The sequence below is a fragment of the Hermetia illucens genome, chromosome 1 (assembly GCF_905115235.1).
Source record: "Hermetia illucens chromosome 1, iHerIll2.2.curated.20191125, whole genome shotgun sequence".
NCBI classification, from domain to species: domain Eukaryota; kingdom Metazoa; phylum Arthropoda; class Insecta; order Diptera; family Stratiomyidae; genus Hermetia; species Hermetia illucens.
This window is the reverse complement of record NC_051849.1, coordinates 82,896,645-82,920,029: the sequence shown is the minus strand read 5'-3', so window position 1 is coordinate 82,920,029 and position 23,385 is coordinate 82,896,645. Positions and strand designations below refer to the sequence as shown.

The following is a 23,385-nucleotide window of genomic DNA, read 5'->3' as shown; positions in this document are numbered from 1 at the left end:
AATTTTTAATTTAATTTTTTGTCTCTAGGTGATAATAAACGCGGAATGGAATGCATTGTAAGTTAGTTTACATTAGTGCGGAGCTCGGACGGGGGCAGATCGAATCTCACTCCTTCTATTCAACGCTTGCAAATTTGCAACATGTAAAAACTCTTGCTCCAAATCAAATTGGAAACTTAATTCATTGTTTATTTCGATCGGAGAAAGTTCATTCGATCGGACCAAGACACACACGATTCATCAAGAACCAATTATGCCGATCCCGAGACAAACTTGAAAGCACCTCCACAAAAATGCAATTCATCCCATTGGCTCTGTACAATTTATGAATTGATGATGAACAAAATGAATTTTTCAATGGACCGTCATACCGGCAAAATGCCTCTCAAGGAATACGTATTTCGGAGAGGGCATTTTCCGTTGCTGTTCTGTCTAACAACTGTTAAGATGCAACATTTTGAGCCGCGTTATGATTTATACAGTAGTTTCCTCTGCAATTTTTTTGTCACTGTACTTTCTTTAATTAAGTAGGGCAAGCAATGCTTCCTTTGCTTCCAATGACGCCACGCCACTGATAGCAACATATATCCATATTACCGCATAATGCCAAAGTCCCCACGTCGGGGAATATGTCCGCCTGCACATTTCATAACCTGTGAGAGTTCGTTTCATCTTTACATCTACATACATGTATCTTCCAAAAAAGTTTCTTATCTAAACTAACTCCCAGATTTTTCACTTCTTCAGATAGGTTTCATCTCTGGAAGACAAAGATCAGTCATTTTCTTCCTTTTTGTAAATACTTCCTCACTTAAGGGCAGCCTTTCGTTGCTTGTTAGGTGCGATCAGCACTCACTTCAGTATACAACAACCTCTGCGTTAACATAGCATAGATCTACTTAATTCAAGTTTCATTGACACCATGCTCTCTGTCGGGCATCACAAAGTTTTTATAAGGGCGTACAGTCAAGAGCCACTTCAATATCCGCAAACACCCACATTCTATCTTTAAAAGCAAGGAATGAAAAGCAGATTCACGAATGTTAATTGCCTTGAGCCTTCTCGTGAATGTGACACTGAACCAGACTTTCCAGATATTTCGGCCAGAATGATGTTAAGCTCATCTGTCTAAAGTTCTTTGGATTTGCATAGTCATCTTTCTCAGAATTCGGTAAGAAAAGTACTTTATCCTTCTGCCGAGCGGTACTCACATAGCCAAAGGCAAGACATGTTAGTAAGATGTTTCGTCGAATTCGCTGTAGGTGCTGCATATTTCGCTTTGATATCACTGGACAGACGCCATCCATACCAGGTCTTTGAAGTGTTCAGAGGCGAGTATATCACCACCGCTCTTGCAGTATTCCAATTCCCCTTGCATATTGAAAGGTTTACAGAAGCAGCCAACTTCCACTCTTCCGTTTCTGTCACCTGTTCTCCCGGATGGCCTACTTTCTGACTCAAGTTTCAAGTTTCGTCCGGTTTTCTAAGAGAATTCAACTTGAGCAGCTAATCCGTTTTAAGGATTCTGCACAGCATTGAAGTCTCCCTTTCGCCTTCCAGTCCCTCATAGCATGTTCTAAGGGAGATTTGTTTCGAGCCTCTTATGTTTTCGCTGTGAATTATTGAAATCTAATCAGTTATTGCCTTTACAAGTGCAATCCAAAAATCGTCTGGTTGATTTTCTGAGTTTTTGCAGTTTTCTGTTCCACAATAAAACCGTTTTACTGTGTTTGCCTAGGATAATTGGGCAAGGCTCCTCAAAGCACTCTAAAAGTCTATGGTTTAGAGTTTCCAGGAGCTAGGAAGTTGACTGAACTTGGTCCAATACCTTTTCATTCATACGTTTCGCCTGCAATAGTGAACTTAAAGTGTAAATAACAGTAATCTGTCTGTGAGACGTTTATGTTTTTAGATATAAGTGTAATATAATGTAAAACCCGCCGCTAATTGCGGAGTCTGCTGTCAGCATTAGTCTTATCAGGGTTACCAACTTGTCCCCGCCTTCCGCCGAAAGTTCCTTCCTCTCGATTTCTTTAGATATTGACACTTGGTGGTGTAATAAAACCCATGTCCTCATTCCTAGAAAGCTTTCTTTTGTAGTACCTTCCGCTGTCGTCCGCTGGAAACGTTTACAGATTCATGGTGTCCAGTTCAGTGAGAACTGATCGATTTAAGTATCTTGGCGTTTCACAACTGGCATTGTTTCCGATCGAAAAGTCAGGGAACGTCTCAAATCTAAAATTTATGCAGTGCCGTCACCGATAGTTCTGAGTGCCGTCACCGATAGTTCTGAGTGCTGGCTAGACACTAAAGGACACTAAAGAGCATCTCGCGGTAATTGCGCGAAAGTAGCGTTTTTGATGGTATGGATATGTTGTATGACCGTGATGGGTGATATCAATGCCAAAGGGGCGACATGTGATGGGGAAATACGATCTCGCCAACTTGCCGTTGGTGGCACAATGTTTGAGCACAGTGCTTACCACAAGTTCAGTTGAGTTTCAGCTGACTGACACTATACGAGTAATCAGATTGACCACTTTGCAATCAGCAGTAGATTTAGGAGTTGATTTGTGGAAGCTCGTAACAAAGGAGGCGCTAACATAGCTGTCAAAAGGGATCACAATCTGATAGTCGGTTGCATATTGCATCCACCATTAATCTCGCAGGATTGGACAGCTTTAACCGCCCAAGTTCAACATCGACCGCTTGTATGATCCAGCTGTCGCTCGATTGTTACTGTTTAGACGACAAATACCCGGAGTAACCCGTCTGAGAACATTGATGAACATTGGCCATCTAAAATGCTTATTTCTCGGGTGCTAGCAGGTGGTCAACCACATCTCAAAAGGACGTCATAAGACTGCGAAATCGCAGAAGCCGGTCGATGAACCCAAGGGATTGAAGGCTCTACTGACGTTGCGCGAATGATAGTGAAAGTGACACGCTCGAACTCCGATACCATTCCAAGCTTGGAAAGTTCAATATAACCTGCGCCCCGACAAAAGATAATTTGCTGTTGCGCTGGCCAGGGAAGAGGAAGATGCCGCAGAAAACAATGGTTTCAGAAGTGTATACTGCGTCACGAAAGAATTTGCATGCGGTCGATTGTCATGTGAAGGACATTAACAGTCGACTCCTCATTCACGACGACGAACAACTGAAGAAGTGGAAAGAACACTTCACCACGGTTCTTAGTCGTATCAGATCTGTTGAAGTTCCGCCTCTTGTTGACGAAATGGCTTGTGACCGTAACATGCCCATACCGACTGTTCCTCCAAGCAGACCAGAAATCATCATTCAGTGCACTCCAATGGAATAAAGCCGCTGGGCTCGGCGGTTTCCCCACAGAGTTATTTATTGCCGGACCTGCAGGTTCTGCAGATATACTACCGTCACCCCTGTAGACCTCCTAGGAATGTGAGACCTTTGCCAGAGAGTGCAAGAAGAGGATGATCGTTAAGATTCCAAGGTTCTCAGTCTGACGAGTCATCGTATTCTGCATGAATAGGCAGAACATCGAAGGCGTCGATCAATTTGTATATCCAGGAAGTCGACGGTGGCACCGCACTGAATTTCGCTCGGAGCATTAGCAGCGCTAGATCCGCCTCCGCTGCATAGTCTAAAATCTACAAATGGTCCTTATCTCAACAAAAATCAAGGTGAGAAAGTTCTCTGCTAGTGTTGTTGCTATATGGAAGTAGCACATGGAAAGTAACCATCACCGTCACTCGGAGCATCCAAGCCTTTGTCAACACCTGCCTGCGTCTTATGGCCGGAGTACGTTCGCCTGATACTATTCCAAGCAAATAACTTAGTCGGCGCACAGGTCTCTAGTATGCGATGTGATCGAAAGACGGAAGTGAGATGGATAGATCACATATTGAGGATCCCAAAAAAATATGATAACCGATTTCAAACTATTTTATTATGCAAATCAAGATTACAATATATGTTTTACAAAAATTATTTAACGCTAGTAAACAAAAAAATCTATATCTATAGTGACTATTAATCCAAGATTGAAATTGAATACTGCTTTCTGGTCATATTGCGATGGAAAGGGAAAAGTGAATAATCTGCACATGAACAGTGAAGTGAACAAAACGAAATCCTTTCTAATGCAAGTATATATACACTACTATAACAAAACATTGGCCTGGTTTGAAAAAATTAAAATGAACAAATTTCTTTCTGATCCAAATTCAATTTCAATCCAATAAAGTCAAAAAATTTCTCCAACATCAAATAAGGAACACAAATAAATACAATCGTACCTTATAAACTAATAATATTTAACTTTATTTGAATTATTTTAAAGTTGTATTATGTACAAAAACCAATTCAAATTCAACCGCCTTATCTATTATCCAAAATCACTTTCAGTTATAAAAAGTACAAAAATATCGTAGTTCATTTAAATGTAAATAAATGAAAATGACACCTTAAAACAGACTTCTAGCAAAATTACATCGAATCTTACGTACAAATACAAAAAAACGTCTTTCTCCACATTTTATATGGTCTCATCTCGGACTAGTTCCTGGTCATATCTAAATAGGACAGTGAAAAACAAGCAAAGAAAAGCAAAAAGGAAAAATGTGCCATGAGAAACTTGAAAAATTATGTTATAATCTGATACGGCAAATAGAAAAGTAGAAAAGGTCACATCTGACTACGAAAAAATATGAAATATCATTTTTTATTATATATGTTATGTTAAATACCAAGGGAGTGTGATATGCCTTCATAAATATCGTCTATTTAGCCTCTTCTGCGGTGATATCAGCATCGTGTCACCATAAACTGGCGATTCATTTCCACTTGATATATTTTGACTTCCCGAGCTCTGGTTTCCTGCATAAATTTTATGGATTAGCTTCTTCCCATACGATTGCATATAAATATTATGACTACACGCCTACACATTCGCAATATATGGCTCCATCGAAAAGAAGAGGGTAGAAGGATAAATTGGGAAAAAGAATAGAGGGAAAAATATATGAGGGACTTGGAAGGGCTTTTAAATTCTTTGGAGCACGAATTCAGAATTAGAAGTAGAACAGACGAAAAAATAATGAGCTTAAATCTTGCTTCTAGAAGGAACCGTGAATGTTGAAGTGAATACATTACAGATGAAAGGAGAGAGAAAGCTACGTTATATCGCGAAGGAGTCACGAGTTGTACGAAGAATTCCAGCTTTTCATTCATTTGGCATAAAATAGAAGAAGTATATTCGCGCTAGTATATGTCTACAATAATTTGAACACATGTGATGTTTCCCATATCGATCCACAATCCTTTTTCATATGAATAACCTGAGGGGAATTTGCTTCTATTATAAAAAGGCGATCCAATCATAAGACCCGTAGAAAGAAAGAAAATATTTTAAGAAAACGTTTTTTGAAGGACCTTCCTTAAAATATTGACTATTCATGAACTGCGGCTCTAATTACGCTGATTAACCAAGCTTCTGTCCCAAGTATAAAAATGGCTCTGTTCTTCTCGGCTGCGATGCCAATGCGTAAAACGGGATTTGGGGAAGCGGAGACACCAACCGAACAAATGAGTACCTTCTTGAGGTTATCCTTAATACATAATCTAGAAAATACGCCAACATTCCTAAATGAATAAGTTGAAGTTCTGGACATATTCCTAGAGACTACGACTAGTTATGAGCTGAAGATTTAGATAGGAATCGTTTATGTTGAAAAGAGAATTATCCGACTTGACTTTGAGGGTAACTCTAAAACAGATAGAATATTAGGGAATCCCAGAACAGAATCAATGACGCACATGGAAATAACTTCAAGAAATTTCGTAAAAAAATTAAACAAACCATAGCAGCATCCAGGCAAAATATTAGCCAAAGATAAAGTAATGTCCTTTATTTGTCTGAAAAAGGAAGCTAAGACGTTTACTCATAATTAGGAGGACGGATACACTTACTTCTCAAAACTCGTTTATCGGGGTCTTATGTACGGAAGCTGGAGATACATGTTCGGTCTGACCCCTGATCTTTTAGAGCAATTTACTTTACATCCTTAGTACTAGAAGTGACGTTCTAATGCTCAATTACTTTCATAAAGCCAACATGTTTACCGAACAGGACGATCGACCAAGACTGCCATGTATCAGTTGAAGGATGTACAACCCGACGCAATGGATACAAAAACAACTCTGTGCGTGTTGGACATCGAAAGTGCTTTCAACAATATGTCGCATACGAAAATACAGAACGTCCTTATACCTAAGGGGATCAGGGGCATCTTTTCCTTCTCAATGAGCAAAGAGTTTATAATACAGATAAACTGAAGTACCACCAGATACCAATTAAACATTAATGTTGGTTAATTAGCAAATACTAAAGTAAGGATGTCCGAATGGCTCAAGTGGTTAAAGCGCGCGGAAGGTTGGGGTTCAAATCTCACTAAGGGCAAAGGGATTTGGTATCGTGACTGGATGTCGGATACCAGTCGACTCAGATGTGAATAAGTACCTGAGTCAAATCAGGGTAATAATCTCGGTCAAGCGCAATGCTGACCACACTGCCTCCTACAGTGTAGTGTAGTGTACCGTTACGGTCTTGAATGAACTGCTCTAACACATTTCAAGGCCCTGATCCAAAAATGGATTGTTGCGCCAACGTTTATTATTAAAGTATCGATATCGACCGCAGGCTTGATCACTTAAAAGCCATTAGATTGCGTCACATAGAAGTTGAACAGAAAGCAGGGCTAGGAATTGAATTAAACGAAAAGCTAGTCTGCAAGAGAAGTTTGGAAATATAGGTAGGAAAAGGTATAGTGCAATAGTGCGGCTAATGATTGCCAATTGCCTAGTACTATGACAGAACAGTTAAGGATTTACACAAACTTCAAAGACTAGCTTGTGTGTACAGTACCGGGGTTTTGGGTTAGAAAGTAATGAGGAGGAGAATGCGCTGGACAAGAAATGAGCGGAGGTTTACTCCATGAAATTGAACCGCTCTAGGGAATCGAGAAAGGAGCCAGCATAATCATATAAGAAGAAGTATCACTGAAAAAAGCTATACTGAGCGGAGTTACCAGGGATAAGACGGAGATATGAACCAAAACACTCACAGGATTTCACCAAGGAGGGGTCATGGTGGGAATACTTACAGGTCACTGCAGGCTAAACCAACACCTGCGGAAAATGTCTGGCATTTGTATCCAATAGGAAAACACCCCTAGGAAAATATTTATACGAGACGCATAACTAAAGCAGTTATAAATATAATATTTAGCAAATACACCATAAAACGTCTCACCATAGGATCAAAAATTGCGAACTCTTGGCCGCGTTCGACAGAAGAATCCTCTGAAGAATTTTTGACCCCCTACATGAGGATGGACGATTCCATAGCCTACACAATGACGAAATCTATGAGCGATACCATGACCGTCCGGTTGTGGATAAAATCCGGCTCAATAGGTTACGGTGGGCGGGTCACATAATCCGTATGGATGAGGATGATCCCCCCAGAAAGTCTATAAGGGCAATATCTATGGTAGAAAAAGAAGACGAAGCAGACCCTGCCTAAGATGGAGCGATGGCGTAGGTCAGGACGCCAGACAGCTTTTAGGTATATCGAATTGGTGGACCTAGGCGCAAAACCGGGATGTCTGAAGTTCCTTATTAAGGCAGGCCTAGACCGGATACCGGTTGTTGCGCCGTTGATGATGAACTTAAAGAAGCAAATATCGGAAATTGTCCTTTACTACGGGCATGCATAGATTGGATTTCAATTGGAATTCGCCGCTTTTTTTGTACGTATATATTTACGATATGTGTTCTAAATATTGTTTTCCTATTTTGGGCGTAAAAGGGTACAACATATATATGCATGTGTGTGCATCTACGTGGGTATAGACCGCTTTTGCCGATTTCTTCTGTCTCGTTTTCCCACTTCAGGTAAATCTAACTAGCCAAACTTTTATTTAAAGGATGTTTGATGTTTCCTTTGTTAAATGTGGAGCATTTAAATAATTGGATTGCTTTCGAGGAAGTGCTGAGCGAGTTTTTCGAAAAATTAAACGCAATGTAATAAACCGGACAGGGATATTAAGTGCAGAAGAAAAGGAGATGATAGATTTAAAACGAGTTCCCTGCACTATCTGAAAGAAGGCCGGAAACCAGAAGAGGCCCTTAAGAGGGATCAGGACAAACCTAAGCTTTCAGGATCGGAGCGAAGAAACCGGGGAGCAGCGGAGATCAGCTCACAAGAAGGGAAAGGTCCTAACAAAACCAAACCCGAGCCCAAGAGGAAAATTCACCGTGGAGGTCAGAGGTTAAGGTAAAAGCCAGAAAACCCGCCGTTAGCTATGATAATTTCGGTAAAAAGCGACTGACCATACTGGTGAAAGTATTTCCGGAGCAAATACTCACTCGTGAGCAGGAAATAATAAATAACATACGCTTTCAACCAGTTTTTATATTGGTAGGCTGTGTGACGGAGGACACGACGGGCTGGCTTGAGACTATAGTCTCCAAATCGCAAGGATGGAAGGAAACGGAACTGTCGACAGATGATGGGGATGATATACCAGGAACACACATGTTGACATTCTAACTTCCCAAAGCTGCAACGATTGAGACGGGGGAGTTTTTCCGCCTCAAGACATGGAGAGTTTTTAGAAGCAAGAAGAAGAGCAAAGATAAAGTCCTAATGATCGGGGTAGACGACCGATCCTTGGAGACAATCAAACGCTATAATTACCTCATCAACTACAGATTTGGCAGCAAAAGATACTTCGAGTTCCCCAAAGAAATCGTGCCTAAATGTAAACCTTCTGGGGCTCAAGTGGGGCAGTGAAACGGAGTTGCCTTGTCGTGAGAGGAGGATAATATTCCGACATTGGAGAAGAGCTAATGGCCAGCACTAAAATGGCCCAGGTAAACCTCTACTATGCAAAACCTGCATCTGCAGCAATTCCAAGAGCAAGTTCCAAGAATAACATTGGAGTGATGTTCAAGAACCCTGGATGTACGGGGAGGAGTTCATGGCCTGCAAGGAGGAAGAATGTAGGTAATTTGGGATTCCTCTTGTGAAAAACTATTTTCTGTGATCTTTGTCGAAATCATCACTTTATAAACGCCGAAACCTGTTACAAGTATCTTGCCATACCATAGGCCTTTTAAAGTAATTGGTATGGTTCAGCAACCGTTTTCTGCAAATGAAAACAAAAAACCAGTAATGTCCACGAATGCTCGATAAAAAGACTTTTTCAGTTTATCACGTATGTGCATTTGATACTTGCAGATGGCCTAACTAAATGGCATGAATGTCAAATTTTCGTATGACTGCATTAGCCACTTGTTTTCTCAAATCCGCATTTCACAGTGGAACACCTGATATACTCTGAAAAAAATTACATCTTTGCCAGTTTTACAGACCACTACAAAAATTAGATCTGACAAACAGGAAGACATTAAATTGATTTTAAAATTTTTTGGTGTTATGTCACATGTACTAACAGCCTAAATTTTGTTATTTTGTTCACCAACCCAATCCGCTAATGCTGGATGCCAAGTAATGGTACGCTCTCCGACATAATTTTTTTCCGCTTCCATTTTGGAATTTAAATTTTTTTGAATGCGGAATTTTAATCAATGAGTCGTCTGTGATTTCTCTTCTGAAATTTGGGAAAATAACTTTCTTGTAAGGGTAAATACGTATACCTGCGCAATTAACCCAGATTGGAGCCGGTCGATGTATTAGCTTAAGTTGGGATTGATTGCATTTCCGTTGATCAAAACATCACTCATGCTCATTTGACAATCTAAACAAATTTCCAGTGATTTTTTATAAACGCACCAGGATGGTGATCACTTTCATTACTTGGCTTCTTCGAACGATATTTTTTCATTATGCTCAATACACTTACTTCACGATTAAGACAACAAAACCCCCAAACAATATTATGGTTTAAGACGATTGACTTTCTTCTCAGTAAGTGTTTCCCATACCGTGAACCGGGTACCACAAAAATGAATGTATACCAAATTAACAGAGCGTTGCCACCAATTTAGATAAAGAATCTACTACAGTAAAACGAGGATATGTTACTCAAACTATATTAATTCGACATATCTGCTCGATTTCAAATGCAAAAGTGTTATATTGAAATGGGCTGCTCAGAATATTTTGTAAATAAATAGTTTCGAGGTGAGACGAGGCCTTGATCGATATTTTCCGATTTCCTACTGAAAATTTAATAAATTCAAGAATACGAGAAAATCTAATGGAATGAATCTACTGCATAGAATCGAAACCTTAATTTCGGAACATTTCTTCTTGAAGTAGCCTTATAAAATCGGATTAAAGCATTTTTAGCCAAAGAGAATTCCTATTTAAAGCTCATTATAATCGCCCCAATTTTTCTACTTAATTCCTATTCACTCCGCATTGTATTAGCATTTCCATTTCAACAAGGACATCGTAAGGCACTTGTATTATGGAGAGAAGTTAAGGATCTAGGGGCGTATGTATATATAGCTTTATTTCGGAAAAGCACAAAGCCAATATACGAATATTTTGATAATTGATAAGCAAACATTTGTTCTTTTTCTATTTACGTGAATGGTAGGGATTTCCGAGCATAGTACACATGTTTGTGTGCTTCGTTGATATACTTACCATAATAGGGTGAATTTGGATAACTTGGCCCGCGTGGTGTTAATTGCGGCGAACCACTCACACTGGTAATCGGTGATTTCGATGTTGACTTGAATGACTTGGCAAATGCTGCAAAAAAGACGGAAATGAAGAACACAATTAGTTGTGATTTAATACGGGCTCATTTCGAATGATACAGCAACTACAAAAAATCAATAAGTGTAATTAGGTGACAGAGTCAGACCTATATCATATTATGATTATACGGGAATGGAAGTCATTACTCTATTTTGACTGGCGGAAATAAATATGTTGATAAAGGGAAAGCACACATGGAAACAGTGTAATGTCGCTAGCTGGAATATGATAGTGAAAAAGCTAGAAATTATGAACTTTCGCCGACTCATTGCATTCATGGTTTTTGCTTTTGAGTCATTGGGATTTGGGGAAGCGAAAGTATAATTTCCTTTGAAAAAAGTATCGACAAAATACGTCTATCGTTCTTCAAGGGAAAAATGAAAACATTGAAAAACTTAATTTAATAATAGATAGTGAGTAAGTCAAATGGCTGACAAAAAGTCAACGATCAGGAGTATCTTATGTTGCAAGGAACGCATTATTTTACTACACTTCAACGAAATCTACATGAAATTTTTAATACCGCGCAAAAGTAAGATTATCGCATTCAAGTCAGAAGTTGTTGAGAAAGAGAAAAGCAGCAAAGAAGATGGCAGAGAATAAGCTCAACAAAAACGCAATAGGGAGAATCGAAGGAATGAAGTCAAGATATTACTGGATTTCAAAAGAAAATTAACAGCATCACTAGAGAGTTCCAGTCAAGGACAATTGAGACAAGCTCAAGAAAGTCATAAATTAAACGTAAGGAGTCAAAAGGGAAGCAACGAAAATGTTTATGCCATTTGTGTTCGATTAATTGGTACTTTAAGGCGTACATTTAGTGTTTGTTTGTGGGCATTGACTAGAGATGACAAGCAAACCTCCTGCCGAGAACAACACAATAGTTCAAACCAGAAGTGGCGGAGGTTTTCTGCAAAACGCCAGTGTACAGCGGTGAGGCAAATATTAATTTGTTTTTACTAAACGAAATACAGTACCTGCTCAAAAAGTAGAAACAAAAAGTTTTGTCCAATTTTAATTTTTTATAATTTCTAATTTCCAAGCATTTTTAATAATGACACATAAGGACGGCGATAATATTCCAAATGAATTTCACATAAGATCAATTATATATATCTATTATTCGAATGATTTTCAAACTCTAGTAAACTAGTATGCTGGTCCCAAGCCCAGGTAAAGGAGGAGGGTTTGAGGCAACGTACTCTGTACTATCCTCAGTAAAACAAAAATAAAATGCTGAGATCAGGGAAAGAGATAAATAGAGTATAGTTGGAGTTATTCTACTATGCTAAATCCTACCTGATCTCTCTTGGTGACAGGCCCCGCGACAGGTCGACCAAGAAAATGCATAGAATGTCGTTACAAACATGATGATCGGATTAAGTCAGAGGCCTCGGAGAAATGCTAGGGCGTCCACCTCAGTCGACGCGGCAGGACGGCCCCGGTCCTGTCGAGAAATGGGCAAGGGTTCTTGACGCATGGACGGCGTCAGGACGTAAGCAAGTTAGTTCGCACACAACGAACAAAACAAATACGTGTCTGCACGCTAAATGTTGGTACCCTAACTGGAAAGACCGAGGAACTCGCAAGAGCCCTTCGGAAAAGGTGCATTGACATCTGCGCTCTGCAAGAAACCCGATGGTCTGGTTCCAAAAGCTGCGACATTGAACGCGAACGCGGTAAAAATGGCTACAAACTTCTCTATTTTGGTAACCCACACACTCAATATAGTGTTGGCATTGCCATCTCAGAGGGTTTCCGTGATGCCATTAAAGAAGTCGAACGATTTGATGATCGGCTGATGAAGCTCACCATTATATCAGCTGATCGAACTATTCACTTCTTCACCGCGTATGCACCACAGACAGGCCGACCTGATGCCGAGAAAGATGCCTTCTGGCAACTTCTCGATGAAAAGACTTGTCACGTGCCTGCTGACGATTATATAATCGTTGCCCGCGACATTAATGGTCATGTGGGTGAAAAGACAGACGGTAACAGGTGCCATGGGGGAAAGGGGTTCGGAGCGCGCAATGAAGGTGGCGAGCGTATAATCAATTTTGCGGACACCCATGACCTTGTACTCATGAATACATGGTTCATCAAACGATTGTCTCATCTTCCCACATTTTATAGTGGGAACAATAAAACGCAAATCGACTATATTCTCATAAGACGCCAACATTTTACCACCGTCACTGATTGCAAAGTCGTTCCCTATGAGACCATCGCACCTCAACATCGGCCGTTGATTGCTGTCCTGCGAATTAAGCCACCGATAAAACGGCGTGAGGAACGCACTGGCCCGCCTCGCATTAAATGGTGGCGATTTGGTGAGAAGAACGAAGAAACGGTCTCACTCATACGATTGCCAACCATTACGAATGTGGAAGAATCATGGAACCAAATGAAAGATACGATCCACAAAGCGGCCTCTGCAACCCTCGGGGTCACCAAGCCGGGTAAGCGGTACATCAACCGAGATACTTGGCTTTGGAATGATGATGTTAAAATGAAGGTCCGTGAAAAGAAACGCCTCTACCACAAATTTCTCGACGATAAAACGCCTGCTAATTGGCAAATTTATAAGAATGCCAACCGGGAAGCAAAGAAAGCGGCCGCTGTCAACCGAGCGAACCATTTAAAAAATCTTTACGATAAACTAGACACTCGGGATGGCGAGAGAGATCTGTATCGACTTGCTAAAAGCCGTGATGAACGCACACAGGATATCGAACACTTCTGTTGTGTTAATGACAAGAACGGTACTTTACTTACCAACCGTCGAGCCACAACGGATAGATGGCGAGAATACTTCGAGCAGATTTCAACTGAAGAATTTGCTCATCCTCCACTTCCACAATCATTGCCGACATTTGGAGCAATTCCACCAGTTAGCGCAACTGAAGTTGAGGAGGCAATAAAACAAATGGAATCGGGGAAAGCAACAGGACCTGACGACATCGCATCTGAGCTCTGGAAAGCGAAGAGCTGGGACCCAACACTGTGGCTCAGTGAATTCTTTAACCGGGTTATTCAGGAAGGAAGAACACCATCTGACTGGCAAGAAAGTACCACTGTTCCAATATGGAAAAAGAAAGGTAACCCAGCAGAATGTTCAAATTACCGTCCGATCCGGTTACTTTCCCATACAATGAAGATTTTTGAACGCATTCTTGACAACCGTATTCGCGAAATCATTGAAATAACCGTGAATCAAGCCGGATTTGTCAAGAACTGTGGAACTACTGACGCAATACACGCTGCGCGGTTACTCATGGAGAAACACCGTGAGAAGCATCGCCCTCTTTACATTGCCTTTCTGGATCTAGAGAAAGCGTTTGACCGTGTACCACACGAACTCATCTGGTATGCTTTACGACAACACTTCGTGCCAGAAGAACTCGTGCGCTGGGTTCAATTGCTCTACCACGATCCGAAAAGTAAAGTTCGAAGTATGGCGGGTGTATCAAAACCGCTTCGTGTCTCTGTTGGAGTTCATCAAGGAAGTGCCCTCTCACCACTCCTCTTTGTCCTTGTTATGGACACCGTCACACGGGATATCCAACGTCCAGCGCCCTACACACTGCTTTATGCAGATGATGTTTTCCTAGCATCTCATAGCAAAAATGATCTCGAGCAACTTGTTCAAAAATGGAATGATCGCCTCATGCAACACGGTCTCAGATTGAATTTAAACAAAACTGAATTTTTGACGATCGATCCCCATGAAACAGGCACAATCACTGTCAGTGGCAGTGATCTGCCCAGAACTGAGCGATTTAAATACCTCGGGTCAACGCTATCAGCCAATGGAGAGCTGCGTTATGAAATTGCTTCACGCATTAACGCAACCTGGATGAAGTGGCGTTCCACAACTGGTGTCCTTTGTGATCGACGTATCAATGAACGTCTCAAATCTAAAATTTACCGCAATGTCGTCCGTCCAGTCGCTCTCTATGGTTCTGAGTGTTGGCCGACCATAAAAGACAATGAACGGCGTCTTGCGGTAATGGAGACGAAGATGCTACGTTGGACTAGTGGCGTCACACGTTTAGATCACATCCGAAATGAGGATATCCGCGATCGTTATTGGGTTGCACCGATCGCGGAAAAGTTGCGAGAGAGGCGTCTTCGATGGTATGGTCACGCAATTCGTGCAAACGAGAATTCACTTGCAAAGATTGGTCTGAACATCAAGGTCTAAACGACCAAAAGGCAGACCTAAGCAACGGTGGCTTGATACGCTGGATGGGGATTTGAAAGCCTCGAGATTACACCCAGATCAGGCATTCGATAGAGCCCAATGGCGAAGCCGATCACGACGAGCCGACCCCGCTTGTGAACGGGACAAAAGCTGAAGAAAAAGAAAGATTCGAATGATTTTCAATGTATAAAATAATGAGGAAAGTACATCAAAAAAATTAAGAAGTGAAAAAATCATAATCTTCAATATAGTAATTTTCTATGCTTCCTGTATAACCTTAAAATAGCAAATGGAATATTATCCCCATGACAGTGCTTTAGGCACGAGAAGCTGAATTATAAGCGGACTTGAAAAGCAAAATAGCTTTACAAATTGCAACTCTAACTTCAATATAAGGGTAATGCCTGACAATACCAACGGAAACGGATGTCGAAGTTTTAAAAATCAGATCCACATCAACGTTTCGGCGACCAAGCTGCGAAGGAAGTATTCCCGATGAAACTTTCGTGTTGGAATCAGTAATGTCGTAGGTAACCGGTGGTGATTACGATCGAAATCATCATCAACGGCGCAACAACCAGTATCCGGTCTAGGCCTGCCTTAATAAGGAACTCCAAACACCCCGGTTTTGCCCCGAGGTCCACCAATTCGATATCCTTCAAACATGTCTGGTGTCCTCACCTACGCCATCGCTCCATCTCAGGCACGGTCTGCCTCCTCTTCTTTTTCTACCATAGATATATGCTTTCCGGGCTGGATCATTCTCATCCATACGGATTAAGTGACCCGCCAACCGCAACTTGTTGAGCCGGATTTTATCTACAATCAGACGGTTAGAGGGCAAAAATTCTTCGGAGGATTCTTCCTTCGAACGCGGCCAAGAGTTCGCTGTTTGTTTTGCTAAAAACTCAAGTCTCCGAAGAATACATAAGGACTGGCAAGATCATAGTCTTGTACAGTAAGAGCTCTGACCCTATGGTGAGACGTTTGGAGCGAAACAGTTTTTGTAAGCTTTTGTAAGTTCTTGTAAGTTTTTGTAAGTTGTGTTGGCAGCCAACAACTGTGCGCGGATTTCATCGTCATAGCTGTTATCGGTTGTGATTTTCGACCCTAGATAGGAGAAATTTTCAACGGTTTCAAAGTTGTAGTCTCCTATCTTCATTGTTTTCGTTTGACCAGTGCGATTCGATGTTTTTCGTTATTTTGGTTTTGGCGCTGACGTTGCCACCATGTACTTCGTCTTGCCTTCATTAATGTGCAGCCCAAGACCTCGCGCATCTGTAGTTGTTCTTCCCATGATGTCGATATCGTCAGCGTAGGCCAGTAGTTGGGTGGACCTGAAGAGGATGATGCTCTCGCATTTACATCTGCACCGCGAATCACTTTCTTAAGGGCCAAGTTGAAGAGGACTTATGATAGAGCATCCCCTTGTCTTAGACCGTTGTTGATGTTGAATGGACTCGACTGTGTGATCCTGCTGCTTTTATCTGACCTCGCACATTGGTCAGGTTCAGCATAGTCTGTCTTATCATACCGAATTCACTCGTAGCCATATAGTTTTACCCTGACTATGCTGTCATAGGCGACTTGAAAGTCGATGAAAAGATGGTGCAACTGATGTCCATATTCCAACAGTTTTTCCATCGTTTGCCACAGAGAAAAAATCTGATCTGTTGTTGATTTGCTTGAAGTGAAGCCTCTTTGGTATGGGAAAGTGTTGTTCTGAACATAGTGTGCTATCCGGCCTAGCAAGATAAAGGAGAATATCTTATAGATGTTTCTCAGCAACGTGATACATCTGATTGCTGCACTGTGTAATATCTCCCTTTTTATGTATGAGACAGATAATACCTTGTTGCCAGTCGTCAGACATTTATTCTCTGTCCCATACTTTGAGCATCAATTGATGAACCACTTGGTGTAATTGGTCGCCTCCATACTTAACCAATTCGGCTGTAATTCCATCGGCTCCTGGCGACTTATGATTTTTTAGCCGATGAATTGCACGGACTGTTTCTCCTAAACTTGGTGGTGGCAGTATTTGTTCGTCGTCTTCAGTTGGCGGGACCTCCAACCCGCCGATGCTCTGGTTGTTCAGTAGCTCATCAAAGTACTCAACCCATCGCTCTAATATACCCATTCTGCCGGAAATCAGATTTCCCTCTGTGTCTCGGCAGGATGAGCATCGAGGTGTATAAGGTGCGGTTGCTCCCTGTACTTTTGAAGTTCACAGACTTGTTGGTTCTCCCAGGCTTCCTTTTTCCGTCTGTGAAGTCGCTTCTCCGCTCGACGGAGTTCGTGATAAGTCTCTGCGCGTGGTCGCGTTCTTTGAGAATGCAACATTACTCGGTATGCGGCATTCTTCCGTTCCGTTGCTAGCTCACATTCATCGTCAAACCAGCCGTTCCGACTCCTTTTGCGGCTGGGGCCAAGTATGTTTGTGGCCGTATCCATGATAACGTTCTTCAGGTGATTGTGAAGATCATTTGTTGATGCTTCATATCCAGGCTCTCTGTTGACTGCGGTTGTTACGGCATCCATTTCGTGCTTATAGGGGTTGCGGAGGGTTGAGTTGTGAATGGCTTCGGTATTCACTCTCACCTGATTGTCAGAGGAGAATGTAAATGGTGCCGTAATTTGAGCTCGGAGCACTATGCCAACGAGATAGTGGTCCGAGTCTATATTGGTTCCCTATATGTTCTGACATTCATCGAGGCTGAGAGGTGGCGCCATTCAATCATCACATGATCAATTTGGTTGAAAGGGGTTCCGTCTGGAGAGGCCCACGTATGTTTATGGACCGCTTTCCGCGCAAACCAGGTACTTCCAACAACCATTTCGTGCCATACTGCTAACTGAATAATCCACAGTCCGTTATCGTTGGTATCCCTGTGTAAACTATAGGAGTCGACGTATCGCCTGAATACGGGCTCCGTCCCTACTTGACTGTTGAAATCTCCAAGTATGATTTTAATGTCATACTTGGGACAGATTTCGACATTCCGCTCAACTGTCTCGTAGAAGGTATCCTTCTCCGACTCTGCAGTCTCCTCTGTAGGGTCGTGAACGTTTATGAGGCTTATATTTCTAAACTTGCTTCGCAAACGCATAGCCTTTCGATTATATTTTCAAGCCGATAACAGCAAGTTTCATTTTTTTACTGACTAAGAAACCTACTTCAAGCACATGGTTTACTGAATGGTCGCTATAATATATGATGTAACGTTCGAAATGGTCAACTTTATCTCACGGTGGGCAGCAGCCTGGCGCTCTCCCTGTGCCTAGAATGTCACGAAAGTGAAGATCGGGAAATTCGTCGAAGTTCCTGGATCAGGCTGAGACGTACTGGAGGAGATTATCAAAGAGTTCAGTTATGAGGCTGATAACGACAGTGGCCCCGGATAACACCTGACCATGTTATGTGCTATGTATTGATGGACGAAATTGCCGACCTGCGGAGAGGATGTCATAACTCCCACCGTTTAGCGCACCGTGCAGGGTATAGATCAGCTAAAAGGAAACTCCGCTAATAGACAGGGGGTAGCTTCCTCAAAACTACAATTTTTGTAAGTTTTATAAAAGTAGTTTCTTTGTTTCCTTCTTAAAAGGAAAAGTTTCCAGTTTAACTATGTATTTTATTTAAGGATTGCAGACACGTGTTTCGGACACACCATGTGTCCTTCTTCAGTGCTGGTTTTGTAATTACAATTAAATAAAATCTATAGTTAAAGTGAAAACTTTTCCTTTTAAGAATTTTGCTTACAATTTTTGGTTTTAAATGTAAATATATATTTCGCGAGCGACTTACCCCTTCATCAGTATAAAGCAAACGTAGCTTCGTACTGATGAATAGGGTAAGCCGATCCCGAAATATAAATTTACTTTTAAAACCAAAAATTGTAGTTTGGAGGAAGCTACCTCTTGTCTATTTATTTTAACTGGTTATAAACCCGAAAAGTCGAAGCTATGCGGAAACCCTGTTCCCTTAATGCCAAACAAATAGGCTGAATTATGTGGACATTATTCCCTATTGATCCTGTTCAGGTTAATGACAAAAGGGTGCAAAGCCCCGGGGATTGTCCACTTTTCACTATGAAAAAGCTAGAAAAGGTAGTCTTCTCTATAAAAAATAAGAAGGAGGCACCATAATCCGACGGTATCCCGGCAGAAATATACATACAAACCCGTGTTTCACCATCGACCGGACTCACTGCTCGGTACATTCTGCGCTTACCTGAAGAGGTGCATTTTTGTTTGTCATTTGAAGGTGTAAATACATGAAAGCTTAGCTCCGAGACAGTTCGGTTTTACAACAGAGAAATCCACAGTGGACGTTATCATGGCAGTTGAAGATGATATTCATCAAACTGAGACACCCAGTGTTGATCCCGATGCAGTAATGCCTGCTATTCCATAAGATCAACAACGTGTCATCACAGGGACCCATTCTAGCGCCGGGAATTTGGAATGGGTCTTACGATAGTTTGCTAAGACTGGACCAGAAAAATCGCGCCTGGTCGGTTATGCTGCATTTGTTGCCGGACGCACTGTTGAGCAAGCGCAAAGCGGACTTAGTAAATTGATATGTTTTAGCCTTGCATAGGAAAAAACCGAAGTAGTCATCTTTCGCGTAAAAACGCAATCCCAACCCTGCGTTCCCTTTCGATCGGCGAGTGGGTTGTAAAGTCAAACCCAACGGTTATGTACCTTGAATTGACAGTGAGCTTTGCGTATGCCGGCTGCCTATCGCACTATCTCAGAATTGTCTGTGATGGTGATCGCAAGAGTGATCCCCGTTGTGCTCCTTGCTAAGGAATACAAGACCATCCACAGGCTCAAGAGAGGTAGTTGCTGGTGAAGAACGTACACCAAATGAGCAGCAAATCTCTTGGAAAAATGAGACGTACATGAACTGACCAACATAGCGGCGACTAAGGTCTGTCGCAGATCCGAAAGTAGAGTAAGATTGTTTCCTTACTCACTTTGTAAGCAGACACTGAGGTTTTCAGTGTTACCTGCATATTTTTTTCTTGTGGAAGGTGCAATGAAAATCACCAGCAGCTTTATGTAGATATAGGGGATTTCTCTCCGCGCTGACATATTGAGCCGTTTTACGCGTTACATTCGGGTTCTTATTATCAAGAATTATCAACAATGAACTAACAATTTCTTTCCTCCTCTCGCTTCCCTTAAGTGGAAGGAATCCCCTGACTTGCATTATAAACAGAAAAAGAATTTCTAAGCTTGAAAAATTAGAACCAATGTTTGCTCTAATTTGAATTATAACTATCGAGCTACTTTATCTGTTCCTTCCGCATCAATAAAGATGTGTAATACTGAAATTAGCTATCAAAGCATAAATTCTAATTTGTCTTGCAATGCAGGAAAGTGTCAAGGCATGCGTTCGCTAATGTGAGTTTGAAACGCAGCATACAGATTCCGAGACTCATAAATGTTATTCAAGTAGGTCAATATATCTTCTCGTTAATAGAGTGATTGCATATCATTTAACATACAGCTCAAGAAAAAGGATAGATTTCTTGCTCTTTATACCTTTCACATCATTGAAGAAACCATACGATCAGGGTAAACGTAACAATAAACCAGTACCACCTAGAATGCCATTTATAATTAACTCAATTTCAAGCTCACAATGTAAAACGCGTGTCAAACAATTGATGTCTTCCGGAAATGCGAGACTAATTAGAATTTATCGCTTTAGTTGTAAATTGCAAAATTATATATTTATAGTCTCTCCAGAAAGGAGTGATATTGTTCACAAGGAATTTCAAACACGACCCCAAGCCATGTGACACGACGGCATAATAGTTCGCAGGGCACCCATGTTCATTTAATATATACATATTTGCTGGGTTCGCTAACACACTGTGATTCACATAGTTCACATACAACGAATTTTCTGAGTATGATATGTATGATCAACGACTCTCTGGGAATGATTGGCCCAACATAATCAGCCATTGTCTCCAATTTCTCACTCCCAAATGTGCCGATTCCGTAGAACTTATCACTATACACTTGCTTTAAAACTCAGCTCCATAGTCCTAGAACTAATTTGTTTGAATTCGCGGAGATTGCCTTTTTACATAACAAAAACGTTATCAAAATCGGTTTACTGTGTCTGCCACATGCATTTTATCGGAAACGGGTATACATTTTTCCGTGTAATTCAATGGCCATACAGAAACTATAAAATACATACACTAGATATCATAACTTTTTGTTGGGCGACATGTTGGCAACGCTGTCGTATAGTCTGATTTTCCCCCTTCAAAATGAGACCGACTCAACGTTAATTAGTTGAAAACTCAGGATCACACTTTGAGAAAAATGTCCATTCAGTTTCCAGCCAAGTGCGAAATCTGCGTCGTCATCCGATACCTCGCTGTCAAGGTGAAAATCCCCGTTGAGATTTTGAATGAAGCTAAAATGCCTTGCTGCCGTTGCTCACTATACACCTGAAACGTCTGAAATCAAAAGAGAAGCCCAACAGTAGCATCACACCTTTTGATCCCCCGTAAAAAAGTTTAAAACCTCAATTTCAGCAGAAAAATGATGGCACCCTCGTTTTAGTATATAAAAGCATAATTTTCATTGAATATCTGGCTAAGTGAGAGACCACCAACGCGGCAAAATACTGTAAGATCTTACAAAAATTGAAGAAGGCAATTAAAAACAAGTCGGGAAACCGGAAGCTAAATGCTTCAGGTATGAAAGGTTTTGTGTATTTCTTTTATAAAAAGATTTGTGTGTTGAAGTGTTGTCCCATTAGTATGTAGCACGCAATATATGCATATAAGTAATAGCACAATATGAATATTTAGGGTATACATATAGAATAAATATTATTGGGTGCAGGCATAATGTATTTTATATTGCCTGTACCATAGTTGTAGACATATTCTTATCTTAAGATAATAACAGGACCTTGTTCGAAGAACGTATCTTGTTTTGTAACATGTGTGAACGGGCCTGATAATAAAAATGGTACAAGCATAATGTTATTTATATTGCTTGTACCCTATTTCGTAAGAAATGTGTGTTCATTAATGAAGACACTTTGACCTGCGCATTGTAAAATGCAATATGGACATGTGCGCGACACATGATAAAGATAGGATAATGTTTACAAGATAGGTTACTTTGTAAGAAATATTGTAAGTAGTCTTTAGTCTAAATTTGGAATTTATATAAAATGGTCACACGATCCTTTCCAAACGGACTCAAAGTGAATTTTATTTTAATTTATACTATGTGAGAATATCCACTTTCAAGTGATATTGACATTCAAAGTCTTGAATTGGCGCAGAAGCGAAAGCTTTGACCTATTATAGCTTTGTTAGTAATAGTGCGATTTTCATCAAATTTGGTAGGATGGTCTATGCTATAGCCAACATTGCTCCAAAATTTCGTGATTCTAAGATGAACTTAAGGGGGTTTTCCTGCCAATTACTAAAAACTATAGTAATGTGCTATTATTAACTTTATTTGAATGGATATCGGTATGAAGGGTATTTTGGGGCCTAGGCACCATACAGTGGCAGCCTCTTGACTTTTTTCAGATTTTTCGGTTAAGTAGTTTCTGAGAAAATTGGTCCGTTAAAGAAATGATCTCTTTCAACCCCCCGCACTTCCCACCTTTCCAACAAATGTCAAAGCTAAGAACGGCTTCGAGAAGTACTAACCAAGGCCGATGACTATATTTGATGAAAAAAAATTTACACCCCCCTTTTGCAAGTATCATCATCATCAACGGCGCAACAACCGGTATCCGGTCTAGGCCTGCCTTAATAAGGAACTCCAAACATCCCGGTTTTGCGCCGAGGTCCACCAATTCGATATACCTAAAAGCTGTCTGGCGTCCTGGCCCACGCCAGCGCTCCATCTTAGGCAGGGTCTGCCTCGTCTTCTTTTCCTACCATAGATAGATTATAGACTTTCCGGGTGGGATAATCTTCATCCATACGGATTAAGTGACCCGCCCACCGTAACCTATTGAGCCGGATTTTATCCACAACCGGACGGTCATGGTATCGCTCATAGATTTCGTCATTGTGTAGGCTACGGAATCGTCCATCCTCATGTAGGGGACCAAAAATTCTTCCGATGACTCTTTTCTCGAACGCGGCCAAGAGTTCGCAATTCTTCTTGCTAAGAACCCAAGTTTCCGAGGAATACATGAGGACTGGCAAGATCATAGTCTTGCACAGTAAGAGCTTTGACCCTATGATGAGACGTTTCGAGCGGAACAGTCTTTGTAAGCTGAAATAGGCTCTGTTGGCTGACAACAACCGTGCGCGGATTTCATCATCGTAGTTGTTATCGGTTGTGATTTTCGACCCTAGATAGGAGAAATTGTCAACGGTCTCAAAGTTGTATT

General features: G+C 41.1%; 1 protein-coding gene across 2 annotated transcripts in view; it reads right to left on the bottom strand.

Annotated features, from left to right (window-relative positions):
• Window positions 1-3,908: 3,908 nt before the first annotated feature.
• The window catches only part of LOC119661259 (nuclear pore membrane glycoprotein 210), a 165,977-nt gene continuing 146,500 nt past the window's right edge, over window positions 3,909-23,385 (bottom strand). The window contains exons 26-28 of one of the 2 annotated variants that reach the window (XM_038070512.1): window positions 10,661-10,768; window positions 4,728-4,857; window positions 3,909-4,675 (exon numbers count right to left, since the gene is read on the bottom strand). In XM_038070512.1, coding sequence (XP_037926440.1) covers window positions 4,748-4,857; window positions 10,661-10,768 — 218 coding nt within the window. In that variant the 3' untranslated portion in view covers window positions 3,909-4,675; window positions 4,728-4,747. The remainder of the gene's footprint in view (window positions 4,676-4,727; window positions 4,858-10,660; window positions 10,769-23,385) is intronic. The other variant, XM_038070511.1, reaches the window with a different exon arrangement.